The sequence below is a fragment of the Quercus lobata genome, chromosome 6 (assembly GCF_001633185.2).
Source record: "Quercus lobata isolate SW786 chromosome 6, ValleyOak3.0 Primary Assembly, whole genome shotgun sequence".
Classification (NCBI taxonomy): Eukaryota; Viridiplantae; Streptophyta; class Magnoliopsida; order Fagales; family Fagaceae; genus Quercus; species Quercus lobata.
In genome coordinates, this window is record NC_044909.1 from 49364570 (window position 1) to 49388887 (window position 24318).

The following is a 24318-nucleotide window of genomic DNA, read 5'->3' on the forward strand; positions in this document are numbered from 1 at the left end:
TAATTGCTTGGTGGTATATGATATATTTGACATTAATTAATGTAGTAGATTATTAGTTAGGTATTGGTAGAGAAGTAATTAGAACTTAAGATCTGATCTTAATATAAAAATCACAACTTGCCAGTCAAATCTTCACCTACCACTTAAAACCTTTTTTTTTTTTTTTTTTTTTTTTTTGAGAGAATACCACATGTTAAACCTCATTCACATTTAACTAGTCCACACGGAACATGTCTTTTATATATATATATATATATATATATATATATATATACACTATTATTATTATTCTTGATGCCGTGATGTGCGATTGGATAAAGATTCATATATAAATTAATTTTTATAAAATAATTAAAACAAAATTATTAAATAAATAGTATTAATAAATTATAAAATAAGTAAATAATTTTAATCAAAACAATTGCTTTAATTAAGTTCTAATTGTTTAGAGCTTGAAGTTTAATTTGAAGAAATATATTATAACAAATAATATAAAATTAATTTACTAATTAATTATTCTTAAAATATTGATAGTAGACTTCTAGTTGAAGTAGAAGTCAAAGCGTTAGTTTTTTCCTTTTTTTAGAAAGAAAACGTGCATGAGTTGTTTGGGATTTAAGTTTATAATTTTTTTATAATAGACTTTCAGTTTGAATAGAATTTAAATGATAAGGTTTTATCTAAATTAAATAAATGTTAAATATTATCCCTTAATTTGAGGACATTTATCCTAACAAATAATACAAAATTAATTTACTCATAAGTGAAAGTAGTCACTTGGCGCAATCACAATGCCCAACTTAATTGCACTTAATAATTGCTTGGTGTCATATATGATATAATTGACATTAATTAATGTGATAGATTAATTATTAGTTATTGGTAAAAAAAAAAAGTAATGTTAGATCTCAGCTTAATATAAAAATCACTGGTAACTTGCCACATATATATATTTATATATATTTGTATGATTTATTTGACTAGCCTTAATCATTCTTTAATTTTTTTATACACAACATTAACATCTTTATTTGATATGATTTATTGTTATTGAAATATAATAAAAGTGTTGTCAGTGGTAGATTGTGAAGTGTAGCTATGTTAGGGGCCCGAGCAACACCCTATGTTTATTTGTTTTCCATCTCATGTCATAACATAAATAATATTAATAAGTTTAAAGATACACCAAAATTGATTTTAAAAAAAAAAATTCACAATTGTCTAAGATGACAAGTTGTTAATGATGGATAATAAGAGCAATGCCATATACACAAAATTTCACAATAGTTGAGTAGGCTATCTTTTACTGGTTTTCATTTGAACCCACTACTGACATTATTTTTTTTATTTATCAGTAACAATATGCTATATCAATGGGTGTGAAAATTTTGTGTCTATAGCCTTTCTTGATTAATAAAATAGTTTTAATGGTGGAACCATATGAGAATAGAAAATAACCTACTAACTCAACAAGTATGAAATATGTTGTGAAAATTGTTGTGACCTATCATTGATCAAATAAAAATTCTCATTGAATGAATGGGAAAAGTTCAACTCGAGTTATATATACAAGGAGCAGAGCCAGTCGAGTGAAACGAAAACAAAGGAATGAAAAACATGACTTAACTAACCACACTAAGGAAACAAAACACCAATTAGAACATATTGGTGCATTTTAATGTTAATTAACAAATAAAATGAAATATTTATTCTTATGCTATTTATTTATATTGATTTTTTGTTGTTAATTGAAAAAGTGTAGGAGTTCCAAAAAATAATGGAGAGTTATTGTATTGCAAATAACTCCAATCTTTAATTCTAGATATTCCTACCATTACAATAATAAGTATAATATTTAGGAAAATAAATAAGGTGATAATGCTTATTAATTTTGAGTAATTACTATGAGCTTATATATAGACCTATATGCACCATTCCTTTACATATGTCTATATACATGTAATTATTTCTCAAAAAAAAAAAAAAACATATGTCTATATACATAACAATATCTATGTAAGCAAGAAGTGATTTACGACAATACATATTTTGAGAATGGTTGGACAAAGAAAGATTTTTTTTTTCCCCTTTTTGTTGAGCTTTGGGCTTAAATATTAGTTTAGAATTAGCTTCAGCCGCACAACGATTTAGTTGGGCTGTTGTATTCTCAAGGAAACAAGTCTAATAGAAATTTTGCCACACCGGTTTATGAAAATTTCCTATCACAGAACTTGAATTTCTTTAAAAAGAGCAAGTGACGCACCTCCGCCAAATTGCTTTTGTTCTAATTATTATATTATGTATCTACAATTTAATTCATTTTGTTCTAATCTTCAATTTAATTTGAATTTTATTATATTTTAGTGAATTGTCACTAATAGAACATGACACATTGACCCCTGTACTGTAAACACAAATATTTAAAATTTAAGAAATAGACGACGTGAGAAACGATGTCGTGTAAAGTCGTGTTGTTTACTGTTGCCCTTTTGTAACTTCACTCTCTAACTCAGAAAGCACTGCACTTTCAATCCTCAATTTCATCTTTGTATATAATATCTCAAAATAAATTGTTTTAAATAAATATTTATAATTTGGTCTTAAAAATTAAAAACATACATAAATCTCAACAATTGAATTGGCCCAAATAGATCATAAAATATTAAATAAAATGATTCGCTATTTCATGATGTGAGGCCCCTCTCCCATAAAAAGAAAAAAGAAAAAGAAAAAGAAAAAGAAAAAATTATTTTAAAAAAAAAGATTTTTAGAGTTTCAGTTAGCTAAAATATTTTTAGTAAACAAAATATAATTTTCTAATTAGGATAGATTAAGAACAAACCAAGAAATAAGAAGCTAATGACATTCAAGAAATGCAACTCTTTTATTTATGTTTTAAGGTAATTGTTTGTTTTTTTAATTTTCATTTGTGTGTTGACTTTTTTTCATCAAATTTCATTTCAATTGATCTTTTCCCTCAAAATTTTGATGGGGATGATAATAAACCCAAAGAAAATATATGTTTTTTATTTATCAAAATTTTCCTTGAATTGTAACAAATGGTTGGTAACGAGGAGAAGATCAACAACCTATCAACTTATTTATAGAGTTATTACACTTGTGCTGACTTTATGATGTTTAAATTATAACTGTTGAACGGGAACTTTCAATCATGAATAGATTTTGTTTTTTCGTCTATACATTGTAGACACTAAAATCATGTTATTTATTTATTTTTTTTTTCATGTATTATTTTGGTTTTAAAATCTTAGTCCCCTTTTAAAATAAAAATAAAAATTGAGGTTATATATATATTTTTTTTAAAGTCCATACTTTGGCCTTCCCAAAGCTGAAATTCTGGCTCTATCTCTAGGTGGGCTCATATTAAAGTGGGATCTAAGTAAGAGTAATTTTGCGCTAATTAGAAACGCATGTCCATAATTCTAAGTACACAACATTATTCATAATTGTTCACATTATTTATTGTTATTGGTACTTAATAAATGTCTCGTAGGTGATAGATTTAGGTGAAAGTGAGACCTAAGTGAGAGTGATTTAACACCCATCATAAAACAATCAAGCTTATAAATAAAAAATAAAAAAAATATTGTGGTGGCTAAGGTTACCATCATTGCAAAATTTGTTCTTTTGACTAAGTAAAAGACATATCTTACCTACACAACCGAACACTACAATAATTTTCTTAAGATGACCTTAGAAAAGAAAAGAGAAAGGAAAAAAAAAAACTTTGGATGGGACGTGAGTTGAGACATAACCAATGAATTCAACTTACATCTGGTGTAACTTTTGAAGAGTTACACATTTTTTAAACTGTAAATTTCTAAAAGGACTAACGATTAAAAAAATATCATTAAATGTTATTTCTTCTACCTTATTATCTAATTTACACTAGCATTCTCTCTCTCTCTTTCTCTCTCTCCTTATTTATTGCTTTCCAAAAGATAATATTTTGTTCAACACAACTTAACCAAAAAATCTCATTTTCTCTGATTTCACAATTACTACCAAATACAAGTCACTTGTTATTTTTATTTTTATTTATTTTTAATGGTGAAGATAGAAGTATATATATTTGTGTAAACAAAAAACAAAGAAAAAATTGGGTCTGAACACAGGGGCCACCCCGGTGGGTCATGGCTGCCAAACACTAGTAAACAAAACAAAAAGAAAAGTTCCATCCAAAAAAACTTCCAATTGCTCCTTAAAAAAAAAACTAATCTGAGCCTATCATACACTAAACAAAATATCAATTTTTTTTATTAAAAATTGCATTCTACAATATCAACGCTTTAATAGATACATATAAAGAAAAAAATATATTTACATAATTAAAATTTTTAACAAACCTACACAATTATTATATCAAGTGTGATATATGATTTTTTTTTGGTTAGACTGCGTGAAGCAGCAAGTCCAGACAGAAGGTCTACCTTTCAAAATTTCAATTGCTTGGTGACAAAAAGGGAGGTTTGCTTGTTTAGTGTATGATAGGCTCAGATTTGAAGTTTTGTTTTGTTTTTATTTTTTATTTTTTTTATTTTTTAATTTTTTTTAAAGGAACAATTGAAAGTTATTTTTATTTGACTCTTGTTTTTGGTAGTTGTTGTGAAATCAGAGAAAATAGATTTTTTTTTTTTTTTTGGTATTTGTTTTGTTAGGTTGTGTTGAATAAAATATTATCTAGTGGAAACTAGAAAGCAATAAATAAGGAGAGAGAGAGAGAGAGAGAGAGAGAGAGAGAGAGAGAGAGAGAGAGAGAGGTGTAACTTTACAAGAATTACACTAGGTGTGACAGTTATTTCTTGACCTTAATGCTGTATATTCATTTTTAAGTGAGCTTTTCGTATGCCTTTGTTCCATTAGTGTGATGAAGTTGTAATGCAGGTCCCCCTCAAAAAAAAAAAAAAAGTTGTAATGCAAGTGAAAATGTTGAAAAAAATTAAATTTATATGACAATATCCCAATGGGTACTTTTCTTAGACAAAATGAAACTGACATTTGGCTGCTCCACTTCTAATTGATGATTTCTTAAATTTCTTTTATCTTCTAACTATGAATAATTTTCTTCATAAAGTGAGTTGCAGTTTTCAGCTAAAAGCCCATCTAGAGATTCTAAAGCAGAAAATAGGGGAAAATAAAGAAGTGGGGGTAAATGGTCCATTTTGGAACCCATTATATTTTTGGGTGCTTCTAGTTAATTGGATAGTTATTGTGGATCCTAGTAGTTTTCTTATTTTGAAGAGGAACGACTCAGGTTGAAAATTTGGTTTGAGAAAAAAGATAAAAAAAAAAAAAAAAAACAAAAAATTATGAAACAAATTATATGCTAAAAATTTATTTAGCATAAATTATATATAAAACAATTTAGCTTTAAGCAGGGAACTTGAGTTTGCCTTATTTATTATGCCTCAAGCAAAGTACATTCTTGAGCAAGGAATGGGTGGCTCCATCCCATTCACACATGTACATAAATATGCAACATATATCATATATATGGACTTTACCAGTCATCTAAAAATTCTTATTTCACAGTCTAACTTTCTGTATGAAAGACTTGCTTTCCAATCCCTTGCTGAAAAAACTTTCATTGAATTCTGGCACTGTGAATTTGCAGTAAAGAGCTGGTTTATCAGGTGACAATAATTTTGGTAGTGGTCCAAAATAATCAGAATCAGCTTGAGTTCCCACATTGAAAAATGCCACGACTGATATACGAGGCTCTTTAGATGTCTTAGCCAAAACACGATGCTCCACACTTACGTAATTATCATTAGAGATTATCTGTTAAAAGATAATTATATAAAAAATTACAAAATTAGTGAGAACCATGAAAATTTTTTAACGTGTGTGCAAAAAACATGATACAACAAAAACCAAGTGATGCAAGTGTTTTTATTACATAACACACACAACCTTCTAAATGATATTTGAATTTGAGGATTTTAAATTAAGGAAATTGATGAACAATTTTTTTTTTTTTTTGAGAAATAACGATTTCTTATTATAAATTGAACAACAAAAGATTATTGAAACTTTAGATATTTGGCATAAATGCAAATATTTGCGATTTCATGGATTTGAAATAATATCTTACACTTATTTCAAATCCATCAATCAATTTCATCAGTAGAAAAAACAATTATCTTCATTTGTTTTACAATAATAACAACAATAATCTGTTAGTTGGTGGATTGGCAATTATTAGCCACCAAATAAGGATGAGAGCCATTAAACCAAAACGCCATTCACTTAAACATCAATTTACTAATATAAAATCGATAGTGACACGTTTTTTGAAATAATTTTTCTCACATTATTCATTTATTATTCAAATAAAGTTTGGTCGCAACTCTACTTAATATATTTTTATTGAAGTCGTTTTAATTTGGTGGAGTTGTAGCCAAATTTTAGTCTTGTTAATTTTGTCCTTATCAAGATATGTAAAACATTTTTTATTTATTTAAATTATACATATGTCACATGAGTTCTGAGAAAATTAGGAGAAAGAGTGTGTCATTATTTTTTTTTTCTTTTGAGTTATATCGGGATAATATTTTTCACAAACTAAAGCCAAGAGTTATATATATAGCTCAGTAATATAGTACTCTCTTTTATCATGAGAATGAAGTTTGAGTTCCATTTCTGTTATACTATCAAATTATATATATATATATATATATATTCATAATTCTTTTCACATCTATTTATACAATCAAAAAAAGAAGATGAAGAAACCAAACTCACCAAGCCCAGTGAAGAAAGAAAAAAAAAAGGGTCAAAAGTTGCGGCTGGATTCTGACCGTGGGACCTAGTATATAGTTTTAATTACGGAAATGACATTGAAAATAGAGTTATGAAAACTGGAAACAAAAACCAAACAGACTTCTCAGCCATGGGTCCCACCATTTTTGAGTTATGGGTGATGGAAACAGAGTTATGAGTTATGGAAACATAAAATCCAAACAGCCCCTTATTGGCGAGAGGTGAGCATGAGAGTTATCTAGGTTGGGGAACGACGATCTTTGTGTCGAGATGAGGTGGTGGATCTTGGCATCGATTCCCACCGGTTGGGTCGAGTTCGATAGTGGCTAGCTATGGACCTCTCGGTAGTGACTGAAAGAAACAATTATTGACCGACATCAATACTGGGAGGTGGGTCTCTCATTGGAGGCTTTCTTTTTTGGTTGGGTGGTTTGTCAAAAGCCTCACAGACCAAAGATTCATTGGCTCTTATGTCTAGTGAGTTCTTAACATCACCCATTGCATCAGACTACCTACGCCTATGACTTCTAAGTTTCCTTCTAAATTGAAGCTTCTGGCTAGGTGAAGGGAAAAAGACCCACACTAGGAGAAGGGGAAAAAAGAAAAAGAAATTAATGCTGTTTGTTGAATCGTTTCTTTAGACAGATGGCAACAATTTAAAAGGGGTACCTAAGGAACAATACCTAAGGTACTGTATCTAAGTTTTGCCATTTGCATAAATAAAAGAGCCCAAAATTTGGTAAGAATGAGTTGTAAAACCCAAGTTTTACACCATCTAATAAGTGATTGCCACATCAATATTTTACTTAAAATTCAATACATCCTACCACACTTAATAATATCTCAATTTGGTTGGATTTATACAAGGGTATTAGAATTAATTGGACATGGTTGTACTTATTCTTAAATATGTGATAAGATGATGTGGCGTGTTAAGATTGGAGCAGTAAAACATGAGTTTTACACTACATCCTTATTGAATTTAATTTATAAATAAAAATAAAAAATACAATAAATTTCATTTCACTCCATTTTAAATGGCATCTTACACTATCTTATTTCAAATCCATCAATAAATTTTATCAATAGAAAAAAATTCCTTTCCATATTTTATTCAATTTATTTAAGCTAAAATTTAACATCAAAATCTTTCTCTTTAAAAACATCTATCCAAATTACAATAAGCACAAGCTTAGATTGTAGGTGCATCGTTTTCTTATAAGTGTTACAACTTTCCATACTTATACAAATGAAGTGATGTGAAATTATTATTATTATTATTATTGTGGGATACAGAAATTAATAAGGTGATAATGCCACGTGTCATACCTAAGGCTAAGGAGGCCAATACAGTTCCGAGGAGCCCATACACTCGAACGGTAAAGCTGGAGAGGCAAGCCATAGCCACGTCAAGGGCACATTACCAGAGAGGGGCCACACTATAGAGGAAGAGTTTCAGAGAGGGGGTTAGCCCTAACATGATTGGAGGGATAATAGCTGCCACTACATTTATGCCACCACATTTATTGTATTTCACCAAACCCTCTGGCCACATTTATGTGGAAAAGACTCCTGAACAGTGTTGTCTTGGTTGCCCAACTCACAGAAGACTGAGAAGGGCGTCTGATGGGATAAGCACTCAAGTAGTGGCCTGCATAATCAATAAATGGAGAGTCAAGATCAGCGAAATGAACATATATAATGTGAGAGATCCTCCAGGGATGGGGGATTGAGAAATCTGTAGAGAAAACACTGTAGCAACAAAAACTAAAATTGTATCCAAGTCTAAAAGAAATATATTCAAGGACTACCTTTCTCGGATTTTGCTGAGGAAGGCTTTCTTTGCATAGAGTTTGTCTTTCTTTACTTTCTTACTATCTTTAATTCACTGTGCACGTTATTCGATTCATTGAATCCTAGTTTTTAAGCTCACTCTCTACAAATTCATTGTGTCAGACTCTTTGGACCCTAATCCAACTACTTCTTGGGCTTAGGATCCAAACCGTGACCCTACAATTGGCTCTGTCTATGGGAAGCTTGAGTTTTAGTGAGATCAATATCTAGCTATGGTAGGTTCGGGGTCCAACCGGGAGGAGTCTGTTGGTTCTCAACGTCAAGACCAATTTCTCAATCTTGAATGAAGGAGGGACCGCGAGGTTAGTGTGCACACCATGCATACTAGTAGGAGCCAGTCTCAAGGCGGGAGTTACATCTCTCATGAGGAGAATACCAGAAGCATGTAGTTGAAGATTGACTGTCTTCGTAGGAGGCTACGCTGCGAGCGACAGAGAAGGACTCCCTCAGATTCTGACCTTTCTTCTGATGATGATAGAGATGGCAGTTACATGCCCAGGTCAAGGACTCCCCCTAGCGAGTCTTTTTTATGTGATGAGGGTCACCATTACGAGCACAAGAATAAGGGCCCGTCTCGCAAAGGCCTAGGAAACTCTATGTAGGGCGTTGAACTAAATTTCCAAGTCACCTTTTGCACATAGAATTGAAAGAGGAAAGCTTCCTCGCCGGTTTACGCAGCCAACGTTCACCATTTACAATGGTAGAACAGACCCATGAAGCATGTGGGCCACTTTAACCAGAGAATGACTGTACACTCCAAGAATGAGGCCTTGATGTGCAAGGTGTTCCCATCCAGTTTGGGGCCTGTGGCGATGAGGTGGTTTGACGGCCAGAAGGAAGGCTTTATCAACTCCTTTAAGGAGCTTACTTTGGCATTTGATGTTGGTTTTGTTACTTGCAGCAGGGTTTCTCGGCCTTTGAACTCCTTGTTGTCCATGACCATGCAGGAGGGAGAGACCCTGAAAACATATTTTGACAGGTACTAAGAGATGTTCAATGAGATTGATGGGAATTTCGACGATGTGGCCATAAGGACTTTAAGGTCGGCCTGCCCGCCGAGCATGATTTGAGAAAATCTTTAACAAGAAGGCCTGTTGGAAGCATGCGTTAGCTCATGGATTGTATCAGCGAGTACAAATGGGTCGAAGAGGATCAATAGTAAGGAAAGGGAAAGGCTAAGGTGATCCCCCAAGAGCGGAGGGATTTCAGGTCGGATAGGTACAATAGCAATCGACCTCGGAGAGATTTTGCCGGGCACCTTGGCTCGGCTACCACCCATATGGTGAGTACTGTATTCCTAGAACCCATGCATCAGGTTTTAGAAAAAATTAAGAATGAGCTATACTTTAAGTAGCCAACTAAGTGGGAGGAGACCTTACGAAGTGCAACTAGAGTCTTCATTGCTAGTACAATTAGGAACGAGGGCACACTACAGAGGATTGTAGGACTTTGTGGAGCCATATGGAGCAATTAGTTAAGGCAGGAAAGCTGAAGCAATTCCTGCATCAACCCAACATACAGGGTGGTTAGGCAGGGTTGGGGCCTCAGAGAGATACTTCTACAAGACCACCTCTAGGTACAATTAATGTCATTCTTGCTGCTCTGGAAAGGACTGGTTCTCAGCCATCTAGGGTAATGTCTATAGCTCGTCCGTCTGCAGAGGGCTCATCCCCTGATCCGAAGAGGAGTAAAATGAAAGTCCGGCCGGCTTTGAGCTTTTCGGATGAGGATAAGGTTGGAACCTTGCAGCCGCATGATGATGCGATGGTGGTCACCCTCAGGATAGGTGGGTATAATGTGAAGAGAGTGTTGGTAGATCAAGGCAGTGATGCAGAGATCATGTACCCTGACCTATTTAAGGGGTTGAAGTTGAGGTCCGAGGATCTGACCTGCTACGATTCCCCTTTAATAGGGTTTAGTAGGAAGATTGTCTTTTTGAAAGGCCAAATCTGACTACCCGTTCAGGCAGGGACAGAGGTCGTGGAGGTGAACTTCATCGTGGTAGATGCCTACTCCCCTTATACTGCTATTGTGGCAAGGCCCTGGCTCTATGCCATGGGGGTCGTTTCCTCCACCTTACATTTGAAGGTGAAGTATTTGTTTGGGGACCAGGTTGAGGAGTTGGTAGGGAGCCAATCTATGGCTAAGCAGTGCTTGGTGGCTGCAATTAGACATCAGACTGGTGGTGAGTTCTTGGCCTTTGCTGGGCGGGATTTATAGCAATCAAAGGTGCTAGTGTTGTCCACAGAGGTAGTGGTAGAAGGGGCAAAGTGTGAGCAACTGGAAAAAGTTGTTATTGGTGACGATGAGGAGAAGTTCTTTCAGGTTGGAGTTTAGCTGCCTCCTCAGGAGAGGCAAGAGCTAGTAGATTTTCTTAGAAAAAATATTGATGTATTTGTGTGGAGCGCTTACGAAGCCCCTGGGGTGGATCCAAATTTCATTTGTTATTGTTTAAACGTCAATCCATCTGCCATCTCCTAGAAGCAACCACCTCGACACTCATTTAGGGAACATTCTGATGCCGCCAGGGGGGGAATACTCAAGCTTAAGCGGGTCGGGGCCATAAAAGAGGTGTTTTACCCCAAGTGGCTGGCCAACACAGTAGTGGTGAAAAAGAAAATTGGGAAGTGGCGAGTATTTGTAGACTTTACAGATTTAAATAAAGTTTGCCCAAAAGACCCTTTCCCCCTACCTCAGATAGATTAATTAGTGGATGCAACTACAGGCCATCATTGGATGAGCTTTTTGGACGCCTTTCAGGGCTATCATCAGATATTGTTAACTCAAGACAATCTGGAAAAAAACTGCTTTTCGTACACTCATTGGGAATTACCACTACAAAGTAATGCCTTTTGGATTGAAAAATACAGGGTCTACCTACCAGAGGATGATGACTAGGATGTTTGAGCCTTAGTTAGGAAAAAATATTGAGGTGTATATAGATGATAGGGTGGTAAAGAGTAAAGCAGAGTCCGAGCATATAGATGACCTTGGGAATATTTTCGAGACACTGAGGAAACATAAATTGCGCCTTAATGCCGCTAAGTGTTCTTTTGGTGTAGGCTCTGGCAAGTTTCTGGGTTATATGGTTACCCACTTTGGAATTGAAGTTGACCTTAATTAGATTAGAGCAATTAACAACCTACAGCCTCCTCAGAATCCCAAAGAGGTCCAAAAGTTGATAGGAATGACTGCTGCTTTGAACCGATTCATTTCTCAATTAGCAGATAGGTGTAGGCCCTTCTTCCAGTTGTTGCATAAATGGAAAGGATTTGAATGGATAGGGGAATGTTCCTTAGCCTTCCAGCGGTTGAAGGAATTAGGGATTGCAATGGGGCGGGGCGGGGCGGGGCCGAAGGATGGGATCTTCGCCCTCGCCCCGCATGGATTTTTCTTGCCCCATCCCCGCCCCGCCCCGCATGATGGGGAAAATTTCTTACCCCATCCCCGCCCTTTAAGGCCCCGCGAAGCCCCGCCCTACACTATAAAACTCTATTTCTTGTTAATTTTCCCTACAACTATTACCATTTTTTCAAATAAAATGACATGTTTCAATGATAAAAATATACTTGAAATTATAAATAAATTTATTCTATCGAATCAAACTAATTTTTAGCAAATACTAAATAATATTATCTAAATATTTAACAAGATAATATCACAACAAAAATCTCATAGTATGACACAATAAAATAATTCAAACTCCTAATACATAACAAAATAAAAATTGCCTAGTTCTTCAAAAAGAATCTCCACTTAAATAAAATAAGATGATGATATTTTTGTTTAAATAATAGGGTTTTAGGGTATGAAAAAATTACCTTTTAACCCTTATTAATGCAGGGCAGGACGGGGCGGGGTGGGTCTAAAAAATGTAAACCCATCCCCGCCCCGCCCCATGATGCGGGTCTAAAATCTTGCCTCATCCCCACCCCACCACCTTTGCGGGGTGGGGAAAACCCGCACGGGGCGAAGCGGGGAGGGGCAGGTCAAGCGGGGCGGGGCAAAATTGCCATCCCTAGAAGGAATATCTTTCTCAGCCACCTTTTATGTCCAAGCTTGAGGAGGAGGAGATTCTATTTACTTATATTGCTGTAGCCTCGCACGTGGTGAGTCTGGTACTGATACGGGTTGATGATGGGGTGCAGATACCAGTTTATTATGTGAGCAAATCACTACATGAGACAGAGGTTTGCTATTTACCATTAGAGAAGGCCATCTTGGTAGTAGTACATGCTACATGGAAGCTCCCACATTACTTCCAGGCTCACACTGTTGTGGTCCTAACCCAACTCCCACTTCAATCATTGCTTCAGAAAGCTGATTACACAGGAAGGATTGCAAAATGAGAAACGATCCTAGGAGATTTCTGGCACACATGGTATTACCCATTTCTGTCACGTGACATAGAGTCGATGAGCCCACATTGGAGACCCCCTTTTTTTTGTTCAAGAAAAAAAATCATTACTAAAACAAAAGAATTTGTAGAAATAGGAACTAAAAGGAGAGCCAAGAGACACTAGACAAAACAAAATAAACAGACCAACAAACTAACAGACCCCTCTCTAGTTCCACAACAGCCAACAAAACAAAAACAAAAACAAAAAAAGCTAGATGGTTCTTGTCAAATATGAAGTACGGGAAATTTCCACAAATATTTCTTCAAAAGAAGCAAATCTGTTAGTCTTGAAATCCATGGAGTCCCAAAAGTAGCATTGAAACAGGAATGTTGGACATGTATTTATAGTAGATTTGCCTGTGTTGGAAACTCCTCTTCTTGCCAAAAGATCAACACAACCATTAGCCTCTCTCCATATGTGACTAGAGTGCACTTCCCAATCTCGGGCCAGTAATGACCTGCAATCCATAACCAAATTAGTAAATTCATAAGGAATTTTTTTAACTTGTGAAGTTATCCATTCTATAGCCAATTTTGAACCTGATTGGAGCTAAACATTATAGTATCCCCTATCCTATAATATCTTAAGATCATGTCTAATTGCCCATAGTTCAGCTATCATATTGTTGGATTAAGCCACAAACCCTAGATATTGAAAGCAAAGAAAATTCTCCAAGGGATGTGATGGATAGGATAGTTTTTCCTAAGTTTGTTTTGCTCCATGCCTGAATTGGGGATAGGAAAAAGTTTTTGAGGAAGATTGTTTTGACCTAAAGTTAACTAAAAGGCTCTAGTGAAAGTGCAGTCTCTTAGAGCACGTGGGGTTGTTTCTTTGTTACCATAACGAAGACATGATTAGGCATTTGGGTTTGTATGTTTGAAAATTGTGGCCTTTGTTGGTAATCTGTTTTGAGCATATTTTCAAATAAAAATTCTCAATTTTGGAGGTATAGGAAGTTTTCAAATCCAAGTCCAAGTCCAATTCTCAATTTTATATACACCCACGTTATATATAGGAAACTTCAAAAGGTGTTAGTGTTTATCTCCCTCCATGTTACATTGGACGTGTAGAGATTGCCAACCTTCCCTCCCACGCATTTGCTTAAAAGAAAATGAACTTCAAGGTGACTTCGGTTTTATGTTCTTCATTCATTAGTTTTATAATAATAATAATAATAATTATTATTATTATTATTATTAAGCTGAAATGAAAAACTAAGCCTTTAAGTTTCACCTTTTATCATTTCAATTCTCTAAGTTTCAGTTTTGTCATAATTTCAGTCCTCTAAGTTTTAAGTTTTGTCAATTTAGTCTTTTGTTAGTCTTCTATTAAGTGCTACCGTTTACTAATCAAAACAATGCTGTTTTGGAGTTATTTATTTATTTATTTATTATTTTAATTTCTTAATTTAAAAAAATGAAAAATGTTAATTACAAAAAAAAAGAAAAAAAAAAGAAAAGAAAAAGAAACTAAGGCTTAGGAACAGCGTCATTTCCCTACCCACTAAAAGTCAAAAACTATCCCCATGCCCACCGATATCCTAACTTGATTAATTGAAAATTTGAGAGAGAGAGAGAGAGGACTCTAAAATTAATTCTTGGAGAGAGCTTCTTGATGATCTAAAACAATGGTGGGATAACCGTGATAGTAAGCGCAGTGGATCAGTGTGGACCCCTCTCTTCATGTGATTGTGTTATCCGATTGATTTTTTTGTTGAAATATATGACTTTCTTGTTTTCTTTACAGGTGAAAACAAAGAGTCCTAATTTCAAACATAAGGTTAGTCAGCATTCACTCTGGCTTACCGATGCACCAAGATGGGTTTTGTTAGAACTTGATAGAGTGGGATTTGATATGCAAACTCAAAAATCAAAACAAGTGAAGTGGCACAGAGGTGAGCACGGACACTTTTGGCTTGGCAAGAAGACCAAAAAAAAAAAAATCACTTATTTAATTTAAAAGAATAAAAGTGATAGTATATATCTCTTTATCGTTCTTTTAGTAATAGTATATAACTATATATCTCTATGTTTCAAGTGAGGACTTTTTTTTTTTTAATTAACATTTTTCAGTTTTTTTTTTTTTAAAATTAAGAAATTAAAAAAAAATTAGTTAGTAAATGTTAGCACTTAACAGAAGATTAACGGAATATTGAATTAACAAAACTTAAAACTTAGAGGACTGAAATGATAAAATGTGAAATTTAGAGGATCAGTTTTGCATTTTAACCTTATTATTATTATTTTGTTAGGTGATTGATTCACAACCATTAGCCACCAAAGGATGACAGATTGACAGCAATTAAGCCAAAACGCCATTGACTTAAACATTAGTTTACTAATATAAAATTATAGTGACAATACATTGCTAATCTTGTAACCCAAACTCTTTTACCATTAGTGAGTTAACGGTAGAGACTAAATCAATTGCAAGTTGAAAATAACAAGAACCAAATTAATTGGGGCAAAAATGTAGGGACTAAAATAATATTTTTACTAAAAGCTTATTTTGCATGAATTATTTTCATCATGAGAAAATAGTTTAGCTTTAAGCAAAGTACATGAGTTTCCCTCATTTATTATGCCTCAAGCAAAGTGCATTTGATAGCAGGGAATAGGTCACTCCATTCAATTCACATAGGAACATAAATACGCAACATATATCATATAGACTTTATTAGTCCTCTTAGTATTCTCATTTCACAGTCTAACTTTCTGTATGAAAGATTTGCTATCCAAACCCTTGCTGTAAAAATTTTCATGAAATTCCGGCACCGTGAATTTGTGGTAAAGAGCTGGTTTATTAGGTGATAATAATTCTGGCAGTGGTCTGAAGTAATCAGAATCAGCTATAGTGCCCACGTTGAAAGATGTTAGGACTGAGATACGAGGCTCTTTAGATGCCTTAGCCAAAACACGATGCTCCACGCTTATGTAATTATCGTTAGAGATTATCTGTTAGAAAATATAAACAAAAAATTACAAAATTAAAGAGAAAGATGACAAATATTTTTAACATCCATGTTGAGAACATGAAATGGCAAAAATCAGGTGATGCAAGTGTTTTTAATGCATAACATACACAAAACCTTACAAATGACGTTTGAAGTTGAGGATTTTAAATTAAGGGAGTTGAAGAAAAATTTCTCATTATAAATTGAACATAACTGGAAGAAATGACAATGACAGTTGGCTACCAAAGGTGGAGAGCACAAATAAGCCAAAGCTTTTGAACATCAATTTACTAACATATAATCGATAGTGACAGTTTGTTAGAAACAATTTTAATTTCTCAAAACATTTACTTAATATAATAATTATGTTAATTTTTAAAAAATATACATGTGTTACCTCATTATTTGTGAGAAATTAAATAAAAAAACATTAAAAAATTTTTGTAATTATTTATTAATTTTTTTTAATGTTTTTGAAGAGCCGTGTAACTCAATAGAATAATATCCTCTCTTTTATTAAAATAATTAGGATTTAAAACACATTAATTATTTAAAAAATATCCACATTTCTTTCTATAACTTACAATACATCTTGTGATGTGATTTATTGTGATACTACTTACACTATTTTATTAAGTCCCAATAACAATTTTTAATGCATAGTGGCGGCTCCAAGAAATTTTTTTTAGGATGGTTACTATAAGAAACTTAAATCCTACAAAATTTAATAAAAAAAAAAAACTTGAATATATTGACTTACAAAATATGCATACAAATACATAAAATTTTATAATTTCATTATTCGAGTTTTCATATTTTGAATTCATTACCTGATAGTTTCATTACCAATGCTATAAGTTAAATATCTTCAATATACATAACTAAGCATTATTTTTGTATTGTATACATATTATTATGAATTTTTCTTAATACTTAAATATTTTTTTTTGGTGTAACTAGTGTTACTCTATCAACAATTCAATTTGTAAAAGTTGTAAATACGCTATACTCCCTCACCCCAATGACTTTAATAGTCTAATTTTTTTCTTTACTAATTACTGCCATACTCCCGCACATGCCCCACTCAAGAGACTATTAGACAATAAATTAATAGTAAACATACTAAGAGGACTCACATAGGTTAATGCAAAATAGTATAAAAAGTTATTTTTGTACATTTAACCCCAAAATTCACCTACAACAGATTAGCCAAAATTGTATTAAAAAAAACTACATTGTTACTATCGTTATGTAAATTGATAAAGAAATTTAAAAAAAAATAAAAAAATAAGAAAAAAAGATATATGAATTGGGAGAATAATAAAAAATTGATAAAAAATTAATATTTAAAAAATGTATTTAAAATAAATAATTTGATATAAGATGTTTTAAAAAATGATTATAGTCCCATAGAAAGAATAAATAACTTAGAGCATTTGCAGTAGTGGAGCTAAATACCTATATAACTATTTTAGCTCCACCAAAACACAAAAAACACCCATACAGCAGTGGAGCTATATCTATATTTTTTAGCTTCATTGCTACAGTGCACATCTATCTATGACTGTGCACTGTAGCTTGGAGCTAAAAAAACAAAAATTTATTAACCCGGGATTAAAATAATTCTTTTGTTCTCACCGTGTCTCTCTCTTTAGTCACTCTCATCTATCTGAAGCTCTCTCTCAAAACTCTCTCCGCAAGCTCACTCTCTCAACGTCACTCTCTCAATGTCACTCTCTCAAGCTCACTCTTTCACCGTTGTCAACCCGACTCATCCTCAATGTCGCTGCCACCGAAGCTCGACGTCATTGACCCACCAGCAGTCCCAAGCCGCCGATCAGACCCACTTCTCTTCCATCGTTCAGACCGACGCCGATATTGTCCTCCTCACCGAAGCTTAGCTCTGTGATTAGTGATTTTTTATTTTGTTTGTGATTAGTGATTTTGTTTGGTCTGAGTTAAGGAAAAGGATTGGAGATTTGGGTTGGTGTTTTTTTTTTTTTTTGCTACTATGGATTGGTGGTGGTGGTGGTGGTGGTTGTGGGTGTGGCTAATGGTAGAGGTGGTTATGGTTGGTGTTGTGGATGTTTTTTGGGTAGTAGGATATATTATTTTATTATAGTGAATATATTATTTTATTGTGATGTTTATATTATTTTATTATGTTGAAAGCTAAAATAGATCCACTTTTGCAGCATGTGTGTAGGTAAAATAAATAAAGTAATTTTTTGTGGTGCCAAATAGCTAAATTTTTAGCTTCACTACTGTGCTCTTACGTCGCTTTATTCTCTAATTTACTATCTAGTAGTACTCTACTATCAGCATTTGCACAACTCATCACCGATGTACTCACAAAATGCCTAGCTCAAACTAACTCAAACCGGAGAGATTTATAGAGTCACAATAACAAAATAAAGGAGGGCGAAGCATGGTATCGAAGACTAAGGAGGGAGGAGGTGATGAGAGCAATCTGGGTTCGGTGAATGGATGAAGAGGGAGGCGATGAACAGTGCTTGAGAGCAATTTAGGTTCGGTGAGTTTGGGTATTGGGGGTTGAAGGAAAAAAATAATAATAATAAGAAGCTCTGGGTTCGGTTTTTTTTTTTTTATCATCTATGAGACCTGATGAGAAATAATTGACAACAAATAAGGGAATTTGAGGAAAACCCAGATGGGAAATTGTGCTCGGCATAGCAATACGCCTACTAGGTACTACTAAAAATTGTAGTCTTTTACAGAGAATACCAAACATAATTTTGACTCACCGGTGTTTGGCTATGTACGCTTCAACTATAGGAAGAACCCTCTTCTAGATATTGACGGAGAACAACTTCAATTTGATAATAAAGGTTGTATATTGCTTCATTGGCCACCCCTTATGATGGTTACTAGAGAAGCCCCAGGCGCGCAAAAAGTTCAAAACCCTGAAACTTTAAGCTCGGGGTTCAGTGAGTTTGGGTATTAGGGTTGAAGGAAGGAAGAAAAAAAAAAAAAAAGCTGTGTCAAGTCGTTGGGTTCATAAAAAGTAAATTTTTTTAAGTTATCATAAGTTAAAAATAAGTGTTAAATATGTCACCTTAAGAAATTGAGATATTTTAAGTAATAAATGATGATATTTGAGTGATGAATGATAATAATTAAATGAGAGAGGATGAGTGATTTTTTTTCACCCGAACAGCGCCTAAATATCTTGTTACGTCGCTTTATTCTCTAGATGGTAGTACTCTACCATCTTTATTGAAATTTCAATCTCTATAATAACTTCATTCACGTGGGGGAGGGCCCGACAATAGCAGGAGAGGGAGAGAGAGAGAGAGAGAGAGAGAAGAAAAAAAAGAAGAAGAAAGAAAGATAAGAAAGAACTGAAGAATACAAACTACAGGAACTGAGCAAGAAGATGAAGGTGAAGGACTGAAGAATAAGCCGACCAAATTTCTTCTAAAGGTTTTTTTCAGGATGGTCAATATTGTGTAGAGGAACTTACTGATTTTTATTTTTTATTTTTAAAAGAAGAAAGTTTATACCTGAATGAGGTCGCCAATGTTGACAATCAATGCTCCAGGGATGGGCTCCACATCCACCCACTCATCGCCATGCTTGACTTGCAACCCTCCCACCTGGTTCTGCAACAACACAGTCAGCCCTGAATCTGTGTGAGATGTGATCCCCACCGTCAGATCCGGCTGTGGACAATACGGATAGCAGTGTCCCACAGCCAACTTACCCTTCAAAAACCCCAAATCCTTAAACCTCTCAGCCTCCACACCCAACCCTTCAGACAGTAACTCCAACAAAGCCTCAGCCACCTTTGTTGAATGCGATTCCCATGCAACTATCTCTTTCCTACAAACCTCTGGAATATCCTCCTCCTTCGCACGCGTTGCCTCGGGGGCCATCCAAACAGTGAGAAAGTCATGCCAGCTGGCAGCTTTGGCTCTGTACAAGTCGTAGTTGCTCGAGTACATAACCCCATGCTTGTCGTTGTCACGGTTATAGAGTTTAGACTTGACCTCATGTGGTTGGTCGTGGAAAGCTTTGATTGCGTTTATGGTTTCATCTAGGACTGGTTTGGGTATCCCATGATTGATGACTTGGAAGAAGCCCCATGTGGAAGTGGCATCTCTGATTTGTTCCACAAGTTGGTGTCTTTTAGTGGGGGAGTTGAAGTGGGAAAGGTCTATGATTGGGATGCTTTTTTGGGTGCATGTTCGAGAGTTGGGTTTTTTGATGTCAGAGAGAGTCTCAGGTGGGTGAATGAACATACGGGGTATAGAGGTGATGCCAGATTCAGCGAGACCTTTGACACCGATCCTGGATTCGTCGAAGTCCTTAACCTCTTTCATACGGTCATAGGTGGGAGTAGCATGATCAGCAGCTGCCATGTTTTGCTCGATGAAGGTGTTTGTGATCCTGGTTGTGCGGTTGAATGAGTGTGTTTGAGCAAGGCTACAGATGCAGATTTTTATGGAGTAACGTGCACTTAATAATTGCTTGGTGGTATATGATATATTTGACTTTTGACATTAATTAATGTAGTAGATTATTAGTTAGGTATTGGTAGAGAAGTAACGTTAGAACTTAAGATCTGATCTTAATATAAAAATCACAACTTGCCAGTCAAGTCTTCACCTACCTCTTAAACCTTTTTTTTTTTTTTTTGGAGAGAATACCACATGTTAAACCTCATTCACATGTAACTAGTCCACACGGAACACGTCTTATATATATATATATATATATACACACACACTATTATTATTATTCCTGCTAGGCAATGTATGATTTGATGAAGATTCATATGTAAGTTAATTTTTATAAAAATAATTAAAACAAAATTATTAAATAAATAGTATTAATAAATTATAAAATAAGTAAATAATTTTAATCAAAACAATTGCTTTAATTAAGTTCTAATTGTTTAGAGTTTGAACTTTAATTTGAAGAAATATATTATAACAAATAATATAAAATTAATTTACTAATTAATTATTCTTAAAATATTGATAATAGACTTCTAGTTGAAGTAGAAGTCAAAGCGTTGGTTTTTTCTTTTTTTAGAAAGAAAACGTGCACTACCTTTTTCAGTAAAAAAAAAACAGAAGAAGAAAGCAAACATGCATGAGTTGTTGTTTGGGATTTAAGTTTATAATTTTTATAATAGACTTTCAGTTTGAATATAATTTAAATGATAAAGTTTTATTTAAATTAAATAAATGTTCAATATTATCCCTTAATTTGAGGACATTTATCCTAACAAATAATACAAAATTAATTTACTAATAAATGAAAGTAGTCACTTGACACAACCACAAAGCCCAACTTAATTGCACTTAATAATTGCTTGGTGTCGTATATGATATATTTGACATTAATTAATGTGATAGATTAATTATTTGTTATTGGTAAAAAAAAAAAAAGTAATGTTAGATCTGAGCTTAATATAAAAATCACTGGTAACTTGCCATATATATATATATGTATGATTTATTTGACTAGCCTTAATCATTCTTTAATTTTTTTATACACAACATTAACAACGTTATTGATATGATTTATTGTTATTGAAATATAATAAAAGTATTGTCAGTGGTAGATTGTGAAGTGTAGCTATGTTAGGGGCCGAGCAACACCCTATGTTTATTTGTTTTCCATCTCATGTCATAAGAGAAATAATATTAATAAGTTTAAAGATACACCAAAATTGATAATAAAAAAAAAAAATTCACAATTGTCTAAGATGACAAGTTGTTAATAATGGATAATAAGAGCAATGCTATATACACAGAATTTCACAATAGTTGAGTAGGCTATCTTTTATTGGTTTTCATTTGAACCCACTACTGACATTATTTTTTTATTTATAAGTAACAATATGCTATTTCAACGGGCCGGGTGTGAAAATTTTGTGTCTATAGCCTTTCTTGATTAATAAAATAGTTTTAATGATGGAACCATATGAGAATAAAAAATAACCTACTAACTCAACAAGTATGAAATATGTTGTGAAAATTGTTGTGACTATATCATTGATCAAATAAAAATTCTCATTGAATGAATGGGAAAAGTTCAACTCTAGTTATATATACAAGGAGCAGAGCCAGTCGAGTGAAACGAAAACAAAGGAATGAAAAACATGGCTTAACTAACCACACTAAGGAAACAAAACACCAATTAGAACATATTGGTGCATTTTAATGTTAATTAACAAATAAAATGAAATATTTATTCTTATGCTATTTATTTATATTGATTTTTTGTTGTTAATTGAAAAAGTGTAGGAGTTCCAAAAAATAATGGAGAGTTATTGTATTGCACCATTCCTCTACATATGTCTATATACATAACAATATCTATGTCAATAAGAAGTGATTTATGATAATACATATTTTGAGAATGGTTGGACAAAGAAAGATTTCTTTTTTTTTCCTTTTTGTTGAGCTTTGGGCTTAAATATTAGTTTAGAATTAGCTTCAGCTGCACAACGATTTAGTTGGGCTGTTGTATCCTCAAGGAAAAAAGTCAAATAGAAATTTTGCCACACCGGTTTATGAAAATTTCCTATCACAGAACTTGAATTTCTTTAAAAAGATCTAGTGCCGCACCTCCGCCAAATTGCTTTTGTTCTAGTTATTATATTATGTATCTACAATTTAATTCATTTTGTTCTAATCTTCAATTTAATTTGAATTTTATTATATTTTAGTGAATTGTCACTAATAGAACATGACACATTGACCCCTGTACTGTAAACACAAATATTTAAAATTTAAGAAATAGACAACGTGAGAAACGATGTCGTGTAAGTCGTGTTGTTTACTGTTGCCCCTTTGTAACTTCACTCTCTAACTCAGAAAGCACTGCACTTTCAATCCTCAATTTCATCTTTGTATATAATATCTCAAAATAAATTGTTTTAAATAAATATTTATAATTTGGTCTTAAAAGTTAAAAACATACATAAATCTCAACAATTCAATTGACCCAAATAGATCATAAAATATTAAATAAAATGATTCCCTATTCCGTGATGTGAGGCCCCCCTCCCATAAAATAAAAAAAAAAATTATTTAAAAAAAAAAGATTTTTAGAGTTTCAGTTAGCTAAAATATTTTTAGTAAACAAAATATAATTTTCTAATTAGGATAGATTAAGAACAAACCAAGAAATAAGAAGCTAATGATATTCAAGCGATGCAACTCTTTTATTTATGTTTTAAGGTAATTGTTTGTTTTTTTAATTTTCATTTGTGTGTTGACTTTTTTTCATCAAATTTCATTTTAATTCTTTTTCCTCAAAATTTTGATGGGGATGATAATAAACCCAAAGAAAATATATGTTTTTTATTTATCAAAATTTTCCTTGAATTGTAACAAATGGTTGGTAACGAGGAGAAGATCAACAACCTATCAACTTATTTATAGAGTTATTATACTTCTGCTGACTTTATAATGTTTAAATTATAACTGTTGAACGGGAATCAACTTTCAATCATGAATAGATTTTTTTTTTTTTAAATATATTGTGGACACTAAAATCATGTTATTTTTTTTATTTTTCATGTATTATTTTGGTTTTAAAATCTTAGTCCCCTTTAAAAAAAAAATTTGAGGTTATATACTTCCTTCGTTCCACTTTTTTTTGTCATGTTTGAAAAATCAAACTTTTTAAGGGAACATCATTTATTATCTTATCTACCTTTTAAAAATGTATAAGTTTTCAAAACTACCCTTAAAAAAATTTATCAAAAAATTGAATTAGTAAATTAATAGGGGTATAATAAGAACATTAGTAAATTAATGACTTTTATTTTTAGAAACAAGACAATATTTTGGGACATCTTAAAATGGAATAGAGGACAAAAAAAGTGGGATGGAGAGAGTATTTTTTTTTTTTTTTAAGTCCATACTTTGGCCTTCCCAAAGCTGAATTTCTGGCTCTATCTCTAGGTGGACTCATATTAAAGTGGGATCTAAGTAAGAGTAATTTTGTGCTAATTAGAAACGCATGTCCATAATTCTAAGTACAGAACATTATTCATAATTGTTGACATGATTTATTTTTATTGGCACTTAATAAATGTCTCGTAGGTGATAGATTTAGGTGAAAGTGAGACCTAAGGGAGAGTGATTTAACACCTATCACAAAACAATCAAGCTTATAAAAAAAAAAAAAAAATTGTGGTGGCTAAGGTTACCATCATTGCAAAATTTGTTCTTTTGACTAAGTAAAAGACATATCTTACCTACACAACTGAGCACTACAATAATTTTCTTAAGATGACCTTAGAAAAGAAAAGAGATAGAAGGAAAAAAAAAAAAAAAAAAAACT

General features: G+C 33.0%; 1 protein-coding gene across 1 annotated transcript; it reads right to left on the reverse strand.

The window, feature by feature from the left end:
* Nucleotides 1–15574: 15574 nt before the first annotated feature.
* Nucleotides 15575–20487, reverse strand: LOC115993796 (1-aminocyclopropane-1-carboxylate oxidase homolog 4-like). Its single transcript, XM_031117769.1, has 2 exons — nt 19515–20487; nt 15575–15991 (listed from the first exon to the last, which is right to left on the reverse strand). The coding sequence occupies exons 1-2, from the start codon at nt 20370–20372 to the stop codon at nt 15737–15739; spliced, it is 1113 nt and encodes a 370-aa protein (XP_030973629.1). The 5' UTR covers nt 20373–20487; the 3' UTR covers nt 15575–15736.
* Nucleotides 20488–24318: the final 3831 nt, after the last annotated feature.